The sequence below is a fragment of the Thamnophis sirtalis genome, unplaced genomic scaffold, assembly GCF_051295495.1.
Source record: "Thamnophis sirtalis isolate CommonGarterSnake01/CBP01778 unplaced genomic scaffold, rThaSir2_p1.2 scaffold_3, whole genome shotgun sequence".
Lineage (NCBI taxonomy): Eukaryota > Metazoa > Chordata > Lepidosauria > Squamata > Natricidae > Thamnophis > Thamnophis sirtalis.
In genome coordinates, this window is record NW_028261383.1 from 129910364 (window position 1) to 129920918 (window position 10555).

Here is a 10555-nt window from a genome sequence, read left to right on the forward strand (position 1 = left end):
ATCTGGGTTCCTATTTCCCTTTAGCTCACCAATTGTAGATAACTCACACTACTTCAAAAGCTGAAAGGAAAGGAAATGGGAGGAAAGGAAATGGGAGGTTGGATTTACCATCTTCACACTTAGAAGCTACTGGAGGAAAAGTATAAGGAAGGCATGCATTTACTCCACCCCTGCTGCATGTAACAGTTCATAGGTCTAAAGGGGACAATAAAGTCAATCAGTGAGAAGGCCAGTTGGCTTTATTATTAAGAGAAAAAAATTTTTTTTTTAAAATCGGTGCTTCTGAATGTGTTGGCTGGATTTAAAAAAAAACAAAAACCAGCAATAGCGCAGCTTTTTATTAAGTAAAGTTGGAAATGAATTTTTAGTAGAGTACTTGAAGTCAATACAAGCCAAACTGAGTAACTACAAAATTACGAGCTGGAAAAAATAGTAAGCAGAAAAATACCAGATTTTAGATTTATAAAAGCATGCAATCTCTTTAAAAATATATAGATCTACTCGGTTGGTATTCCTCAGCTATTAGGAGTTTGCTGTATTTAGTGGCATGTAGTAGTGGTTTGAAAGACTCCCATCAAATTACGCCAGGAGCATACAGCCTTAGGGATCATTCTGTATCCTAGCCTTCACTTGAAAATATACTTTTAAAATGATTTGCTTTTACTCCTTAGATTTGAAACAGATTGTTCTTAATGGGAGAAAAAGAAATAATTCCCTCTGTTCATATTTGAAATAGGAGCTTCCTGGAGTGCTTGGCTTGAATCTAGCATATATAGATCTTTCTTGGATAGAATTGTGAACTTCAGTTTATTTGGTAACTTTTTCAGTTGGCTGCAGCCTATATTTTTGTCTGTGTTTTCTGAATCAGAGTAGATTGTTTAGTCCTGTACATTATCCCAGTATCTTTATTTTGAAATTTGTGATAAAGTATTCAGATACAATTTTAGCTTTATTCTAAGTATCACTTAAAGGACAACTCTGTGTATGTCAGAGAGAGAAATCCTTGCCATCTCAAAGTGCAGAGCTATTACGTTCAGGATCATCAAAGTACAAATTGTTTCTAAAGGTCATCAAGCTTCGAATTCCTTCGAATTCAAAGAAACGTCCAGAGAAGTATGTAATGTGCAACTATTACCTGCTTTGAGAATGGTTGGCCATCTCAATTGAACAATATTTTTGTAAGCAACTATGTCATTCTGTCATATGATGAAAGTGAACGTGCCTCATTACTTGCAGCCGAGGAAAACAAGCTGCTGCTTCTTGTTGAAGAGCAGCAGAGCTTGCTGACAATTTCTTTTCGGTTGTGGCAGAAGAGGATGTCTGAAGCAGTTTTTGTTGCCTAGTTTGTTTTAAATAGCATTTTACCATCAAAACTATTCATGCCTGTACACACATCAACTTAGAATTTCCACAGTAATAGCTCTGCATTATGCATATGTGCTGCTTTGGTGTTTACATGCCATGTCATGCCTCTCCCTGCAACCATGGAATCTTTGTAATTTTTTATGTGGATCTACGCTGTGACTTTCTTGCTTGTAGAATTATGTAAGATGGTTGCATGGCTGTTTAAGTTCATTTTTCTTCTATGAAGATTATAGAAGAGTAGTTTTTTCCTGTGGGTCTATGATAAGGACCAGTCAGTATGTGCAGGGTTATCTTTTCATACCAACAGCTGGACAATCTGTGGCTCTTGGTTTTTTGGTAGTGTGGGGTGGACCCTGAGAGGAAGTCTTTGAGAAAGAACTTGGATTAGGGTGGGGAAAGTATGGCCCTCCTAATATTGCTGAACTTTAACTAAGCAACCCTTTTAATTGGATGCGATGGTTGGGGCTAAGGAGAGCTATTCCTCCATAGTAATTGCAGCAAGTAACTTGCTATCCTTCAGATATTTTGCTCTTCCTTTCCCACTGCTTGTATCTTACACAGGTGAGGGATTGTTTACCTTTTGTGCTAAAAACCACAAGTCTATTTTCTGCCTTGCGTGTTGTTGGTTTTCAGATTTTTAATTTGAGATAACATGAAATGTCCCTAGCCTCCAGATGTTTAAGACGAGAATTCATTTATAGTGAGTTCTATCTCTGCAAGCATCTTTCTGGTATCAGGATGGGAAGGAAATAGTCTGTGGCCCAGCAGCACTTTCTAATTTTAATAATCTAATAGCACTTGATACAGAGATGGATTGCTCCCAGTTCGGCCCGGGTCAGCCGAACTGGTAGTGGAATTCAGGCCTGGGTCGCAGAACTGGCAGCAACCCAGGCCTGCCACTGGGACACTGCCCTTTTGGTTTTTACTGACTGTCCGTGTGCAGTTCACTGTAAATTGTTCTGTGCATGCGCAAAAAACAATTTACATTGAACAGTGCATACAGCACACGTCTGGTGCGCGCGTGGGTTGCAAATTGGTAGTAAAACCGGCAGCAACACACTCCTGATTTGATAGTGGCATCAAAAGTTAGAACAGATGCCATATTTCTTGTTTCAAGCAGGGGATGCCTTCATCCTGCACAACCCAGATTAATTCATAGCTGAAAGCTGTGGGAAGTATCAGAACCTCCTGTTGCTCCACTTGCTGTACTGCTCTATGGGGCCTGCTGAGATACCCCCAAGAAAAGCTGATGACAATAGTTTTCCTTTTTCAAAAGTAGCTTGGCTACCTATTTTTTTCAAGAGAAGAATGAGAGCTAATGTGAATCTCATCAAGTATCTCTGTTAAAAATAGATAGGCAGATTGGAACTTTCTGTGGAAAATATAACTAAAAAGAGTCTTAAAATAGTTTTAAAATAAAATCAAGAAATTGTAATATTATTTCAGTGTTCTGAAAACCTCTGTTGCTTTGGCTAGCTAAGTTTGATTTTGACCCATTCTGAATTTCTTTTTAAAAATAGTTTTCTTCTGAATCAAAGTAGTAAAATTAATAATTCCAAATTTTAACTCCTTGGGTGTACTAAAAATAATGCAAAAAAAACCAAATATACTGTATTCTTGAAGATGGCTGTTAATGTCTGAACTATCTCCAGAACTACAAATACAAGGCCCACGCTTAGAACTATTGGATGTGTAACAAGATCAACAGAGTCTTTGGTGCGAATCATAACATAAAATGTATGTTATAGTTGAAGCGGTGCATGAGATTTTAGATATAACTGTAGACTAGAAGAATTCATCCCTAGAAGGGAAGCAATTACTATTAGAATTTCTCTTCACATCTTTTTGGTCACTGGTCCAAAAACAAAACAAAACACACTTAATGGAGGCTTCCCTGAATTCACATGGTTTCTCCTATTGCTCACCAAAATTATGCACCCAGGCACTCTGGATATGTGGAACAGGCAGAAAAGCTCCAGCTGACTATTATTTCCAGTTTCAATTCTTCCTCAAAATGAATACCTTGCAATTCTCAAAAGTCACATTCATATAGTGTAACTTAGATTCCATTACTTCCAGTTCCAGTACAGTTAAGTGGCTATAGTTATGCAGAGCAGGTGAATGGAATAAAAATCACAAAATAGCTATCATCTTTCTGTTGCAAACCTCAAATTCCTAAAAATTGGTATCATTTTCCTTCCTACTTCATATAAGAAGTGTATAAATGTTTAAATCAGATAAATCATTTACATTCATATACAGAGATGAGCTTTGAATTCACACTGCTGTACAGAATTTATATGTTGCAGCAGATTAACAATGAAAGAATTGATAACCGACATGAGCAAACATGATTCCTTAGATTGTTCCCCTTGACCACTTTCTACCCGTATCTTTTGCAAATATTTTTGGATTTTCAAGTTACAAGCAGCAAATTAAAAGCATGAATTCTTAAGAAAATGCCTAGCTGCCTTAAAATAGCAAAATATTGATTGCTATTCGTGTAATAAAATTCTTCACTGTAACAGCTTTTCACTTCTATAATAATTGTTTTTGAATATTTCCCTAGAACAATAGCCATGAACTAGTTTTGGGAAAAGTATAAATGACTGCCAACAAATTCCAGAAAGTAATGTAGAGTATTGTACCCGGTGGCTTGCAAAATCAGAGGCTGTTGGTTGAAGATTGCAGTCCAAGTTGGACCTGCTGACTACTACTCATCGACAGCTGGGCTGTAAACTGAGATTCTAATTTATGTCCAAAAGGGGGAGGATGCAGGCAAGGCGTCTCAATTACAAGATCTCATGGCAACAAGTATGAGCTGAGTGTCCTCAAAATAGCCACAGGGTGGCTATATAACAAGAAATTCTGTGGGGAAAGCATCAGTCCTCCACAGATCTTCACCACGTATTGTGCTGTCAAAAAAACCCTGAAAGGAACAGAAAATCATCACTGGGTTCTTCACCTTTTCTTTGCAAGATTTTGGGAGGAGATACTCCTTTGGATCTCAAGACATTATTGTAGTTTTGCACCTCATCTTTGTGAGGTAGCTCTTCTACTTTCTAAATCATTTCATTTTCCTCACTTCGTCTGTCTGTTGGGCTTCCTTTGCCCTCTGTGACCATGAAATACTACTGCCCAAGCTCACTTCCTAGGTACAGGCGATATGCAAGGCGCTTCAAGACTGTGCATTTCCCCAATGATGTTCTCTTCCAGGACCACATTCGACAGGGTGACTTGGAACAAGTAGGACGTTTCATTCGGGCCAGGAAAGTCTCCTTGGATACCATCTATCCCTCTGGTACGTGTAAGACCGATTGGAGGGTGGCTGAGTAGGAAGCTGTTTGATCCCAGTGGAAAATATGGGTTGAATGTTAGGCTGCATTTTTAGTGTGATTTAAGGAAACAAAAGGTTTTCCTTCCTGTCTCTCAGTTGCCATATAGCCCACATTATTTTAATGGAATCACCCAAGAGTGGTATAAGCCTAAAATATTATAACTTCTTATAGTACTCTCATCAACTTATTTCCTTTGTGTACATAGTAATTTGCTTCAATATAAATGAACAAACCAGGATGGGCAATAAAATAGAGGACATGCTTCTCAGAAATACTTCGAAGGCTTATGCTTAACTCTAAGTTTGAAGTAGTTTGATGCCTTTGAGGCATTAACTCTGATTATTATCTCAGTGCATGGAAATCTATGCAAGAAAAAATTGCAAGAGAAAAGATGTGAGAAGCATAGAAATGATGACAATTACAGGTTGCAAAATCCCAAGTAAAATTATGGCAGGATGACCTTAATCTTTCTGAAAGACATTGCTTAGTCTTGTCTTCCTAGTTTGGTACATTTCAGATTTTGTTGGGACTGTAACTTTCAGAATTTCCCAATGGGCTTTGACCATGATAAGAATACTATGGGCTGCAGCCCTAATTCACGTAGAAGGTGCCAAATTGAAAATAATTGGTTTAGGTAATTTTAACCCAGCATTGTAAGACTATAGGAGTCTCTTTGGGGATCATTTTGCTGTTAAGGAGACTGGCTTTCGTTGACCTTTTGTTAATCAAATAATTTTCAAAGAAGCTTAGAAAACATACTCAGGAATCTTGATTGAACTTCTATTTCCTTTTTTGCCTAAAGTGAATAATCTTAAAAAACATCAACAGATCTATGTGGATGCAAGTTAACTGAACAGTTTTAGTTATCTTTCTTTACTTGAAAGATTTTTCTTGTGCTAAAATGAAAAATGTGATAGGATCCCCCTCAGCTTATAGTGCCCCTGTCTGTCAGACTAGAGTTTTGATATATTATCTTTTCCAATTAGGAATGGCTGCCATCCATGAAGCTGTGCTTGCTGGGAACCTCGAATGCGTCAAGCTTTTGATAAAATACGGCGCTGACATAAATCAGACAGATGATGAGGGCTGGACACCTCTGCATATGGCCTGTAGTGATGGCTATGCTGACATTGCAAGGTCAGAGATGCTAAGATTGTTTACCTCATTCCCCCTTAGCCAGCTATGCCACGCTCTCAATAAACAAGAATTATATGGCCAAGGAAAACAAGAAGGGGAAAGTGATTGCACTGCTTAATTTCTGGGTAGGGAACTTTGAAGTGACAAGAAAGAAGTACCTGCTGGCTTATTCCAAAAGATGGATGAATCCTCTCTTATCTCACAGTGCTCTCATCCTGACACCAGCAGTGCTTATACCATAGTATTTATTGGCAGATTAACTCTGGTATTGCCAAAATGCCAAGCAAAAAATAAATAAATGGAACCCTTTTATTTTATATAAAAAGTGGTTGTTTTTATGGAAAGAAAAAAAATATTTTGATTCACTTCATAACATCACAAAGCCCTCTATATCACTTTAAATATAATGTATAAGAGAAGTTGGTACATGTCAGTTGGACAATGCATGTGGGGAAACCAATTTATTTGATTCCGGCTGCAACTCTTGATAGCAGAAATAGCTCTAGGCTTTTGTGTACCACTGTATTTTCCAGGTGTGAATAGTATGATGGGGTGAACCTTTCTTAAAGAAATTTGAGAATAAAGATGATTGAAATTGCAAATTCTTATTGCAATTATTAAAAATGACTAAAAGACATCTAAACCATATTATACAGTGAACTACTTAAATTGGCTGAATATTTTTAAACAGAAGTAGGTCAATCCAGACTCTTTCAACCTCTGCTGCATTTCATGACTTTCTCTTTTCTGATCTTCCAGGTACCTTATCTCTCTTGGGGCCCAGTGTGATGCCACCAACAATGAGGGAGATAAGCCATCTGACCTTATTGACCCAGAATACAAAGATCTTGTGGAGCTCTTCCAAGCAGCCCATGTAAACTAAAACTATCTCTTTTCCATGTGAAATCCAGTTTCCATGGCAGACAGCATAATCTGTTGTACAAAGGGGGAAACTAGCAAAGTTGCTCCTATGAAGTTGGTAAGGGAGTGTAAGATCTCCTAAAAGAGGCCATACTATAGCTGCAATAGGTATACTGTATATGAGACTGACTACTTGGGGATTTCTCAGAGATATGCTTGGGATAGTCCATCCAAAAAGAAATGCAACATTCTTTATGGTGGTTCATTGTCCAATTCATTAGATGACATATACTGGTTCTGATGGGTGTGACTGTGTAGGTAGTTTACATATACTGTATGTTTGTGATCTGGCTTGGACCAGACACCTCACCTCACCACACAATCCTCACAAAATAACTATGAAAATATCTACCTTCAAAATGACATCTTTATGTACATATGGATTATTCTAATCTAAAACATAATGTATAATGTCCTATTTTTAATGTGTTGCCGATTCTAGATTTGCTTTTATACTGTATTTTTTGATTCCAAAACAGCTTTTTATTTTTTCAATAAAGGAATTCCCAAAACCTGGAGTATTTTTCATTCTTCTCTTCTCACATTAATGGTAGCCAAGCTTTTGTTGAATTATTTTATTTTGATTATGATGCAATAAAACTCTTCTCGTAGAATCAAAATCCACATGAGGAGAAGAGCATTTTGTTTTGGAATAAGCAAATCCCAGTGTCCAAAGCAACATGGCTTGTCTAAAAATCAAAACAAAAAATGAAAATGAAACTTCATCCAAGCTTGAATTGTATGGATTCTACTGCAGTTAAACCTCTGGACCTGGCTGTATTATCTGAAAAAGGCATTTTTACATTGCATCCAGTTAACTCTAAACTTCATTGAAATTATGCTACTTGGATATTTTTATAGCATTAACGATATGTAATATGCTGTAAGAAGTTACCTTTTCAATGGGAGGAGGGTAAATAATGCAAGAAGTCAGGTAAAACCTGTATGCAGGGATCATGATGTAATGTAACAGCTTAAGAGAAGGTGGATGGTTTATGCCATTCTAATAGATTTTATATATTCCTTTCTGCAACTACTGAGCATCAGGTAACTCTTGAAGCTAATGCATTGTATGTGAAATATCATCTAGCGTAATAGTCTGAGAGTTCTATTCTCAATAGAGGGTTTGAAGCCCATAAAAATATATATAGCTGCCCATGTCTTAAGAATCTCAAATAGGATAAAACTGATCATATGGTGCCTGCGTTTTTTTTAAATATTTTTTTTATTTTTAAGACAAAAACAAAACAACACATCCAAAAAACCTTCCTCAATTTAGTCAAGCATGTCGTTTGGTTACAAGCTTTTGTGCTTCCGTTTTTACATAACTAAATACATCGCTATCATTGAGCATTATGGGTTCAGGTTACCATTAATATTCCTTCATTTCAAACAAACCTTATTTCCTTAAAACCTTAATTATCTATTAAGTAACAATAAGTCTTTATAAAATTATAAAATCACCTATCTGTATCTATTGGCCTTACAAGAAATAAAATAAAAAATTTCCATCGACTCATATTGTACATCATTACTTTCAATTAACCACAATGTCACCAATCATCCATAGAGTATACAATACTTATAGTGTGACATATTCAACTCCAGTAATAATTTTATATTATTAATCCAAGTAGTTATTGAATATTTCAATTCATGTATGTATCAATTATTCATTACATCATTAGTCCATTTAACATACAAAAATCTTTTCAGTATAACATGATCACTACTTACAATTATACATAACGTTCAAAGGATCTGGGATAAGTAGATAGTGTTGTTGATGGTGTTAAAGGTATTGCAAGTTGTTCAAGTAAAGCTGCCTTTTGTAGTTGACTGATGATTTTGTCAATGCCAATGATATTCAAGTATCATAATTGATTCACAAAATGAAATCATAGCTGCCAGTTTTTTACCTCATATTGGTCTTCATGCACATCAAAGTTTCCCCAAACCTAGGATGCTGTAATCAATGAGTATATGTGAGGATCTAAACAGTGTGGCCTTTTGCAATTGACAGATGGAAATTTGATCAACACGCAAATTTTCTAGGTGTCATCCAAGATTTAGTATGGTACCCCATGTGCCAATATCCACTGAGATCGCCACATTTATGCCATAATCTTTTGATTTTCAGATCTTGATACTTTGCGATCTTCAATTTGTGAAATCATAGTTGGTTCTTTAGCTGATGTTGACTTTCATTCACAGACTTATTTCCAAGAACCTAGGATGTTGTAACAAATTGGCACATTATATGAGTAGATCCAAGCCTTTTGTAATCGCTGGATGGAAATTCTGTCCATATGTAGATTTTTGAAGTGTTGTCCAAGCCTTTTGGTATGGCACCCACCAATAATGACTGGGATCACCATGGCCAGTTTATGTCATAATTTTTTCAACTTTAATTTTCAGATTTTGATACTTTGTGATCTCCAATTCGTGAAATCACAGCTGCCAGGTCTTAAGTTGGTATTGGCGTTCATTCTCATTGAGTTCTTCCCAAGAACCTAGGACAGTGATGGTTAACCTTTTTTGGATCACGTACCGGGGGGATCATGCGCGGGTAGCGCAGGGGGGTTGTGTGTGGGTGTGCTGCACCCATAATGCTATGCACATGCACACACCCTGCTTTTGGCATGTTTTTCACCCTTCCCAGGCTCCAGAGGCTTTCTAGGACCCTGGGAGAGCGAAAACAGCCTCCTCTGCCCCCTGGAGGTCCTCACTATGCATTAGATTCCTGCACTTTGAATCATTTGATTTATTTTTTAAAAAAATTCTGGTCTTGATTCCATTAGTTTAAATAGCTTGCTTTTGAGCAGCCAAAATCAAGCATTCAGTCCCTTTTTGAAAGTTCCAATTGTAAGCCATTGTCAGATTTTATTTTTATCCACTTTTCTTTTGATCTTTTGTAGAAATTAGCCACGTAATGCTTTTCCTTACCAAGCATTCTAGTTGGGTTTTTATTACATTTTTTCAATGTTCATGTTATGTTTCCTATATATTTAATAAATTGTGATTTTTACCTTACATCAGTGCTTCTTCTTGGCTGCCTTTTACATAGTCAGCCAATGCACACTATTTTTTCTTCAACTTTGACCTGAAGTAAACCTTTGCCTCCATTTCTGCAGGGCAAGTATAATCTATTAACATCTCTACAGGAATCTAATGCATAGTGAATAGTCATAGGTTTTCTTGTTTTTTGGTCCAAACTGTCCAATTCAGCTTGTGTTCATTTAAATAATTCATGTCGTGTATCATATTGCAGGTATGGCCCAAGTGCTGATGGTATTTCCACTGTTCAAATTCGTTTTAGCAATTTTAACATTACTACTATTATTATTATATATATTTATAGAGTATATCACAGAAGTGAGTACCCCCATCACATTTTGTAAATATTTAAGCATATATTTTCATGTGACAACACTGAAGCAATAACTCTTCAGACCTAAACCCTGTTGAGCATCTGTGGGTCATCCTGAAACGGAAGGTGGAGGTGTGCAAGGTCTCTAACATCCACAAGCTCCGTGATGTCATCATGGAAGAGTGGAAGAAGACTCCAGTGGCAACCTGTGAATCTCTGGTGAACTTTATGCCCAAGAGGGTTACGGCAATGCTGGAAAATAATAGTGGCCACATAAAATATTGACACTTTGGTCCCCATTTGGACATTATCACTTAGGGGTGTACTCACTTTTGTTGCCAGCAGTTTAGACATTAATGGCTCTGTGTTGCGTTATTTTGAGGGGACAGCACATTTACACTGTTATAAAAGCTGTATACTCACT

The 10555-nt window shown here is 36.9% G+C and overlaps 1 protein-coding gene across 1 annotated transcript; it reads left to right on the forward strand.

Annotated features, from left to right (window-relative positions):
• Window positions 1–3996: 3996 nt before the first annotated feature.
• On the forward strand, window positions 3997–7279 carry PPP1R27 (protein phosphatase 1 regulatory subunit 27). Its single transcript, XM_014061376.2, has 3 exons — window positions 3997–4666; window positions 5690–5840; window positions 6600–7279. The coding sequence occupies exons 1-3, from the start codon at window positions 4489–4491 to the stop codon at window positions 6721–6723; spliced, it is 453 nt and encodes a 150-aa protein (XP_013916851.2). The 5' UTR covers window positions 3997–4488; the 3' UTR covers window positions 6724–7279.
• Window positions 7280–10555: the final 3276 nt, after the last annotated feature.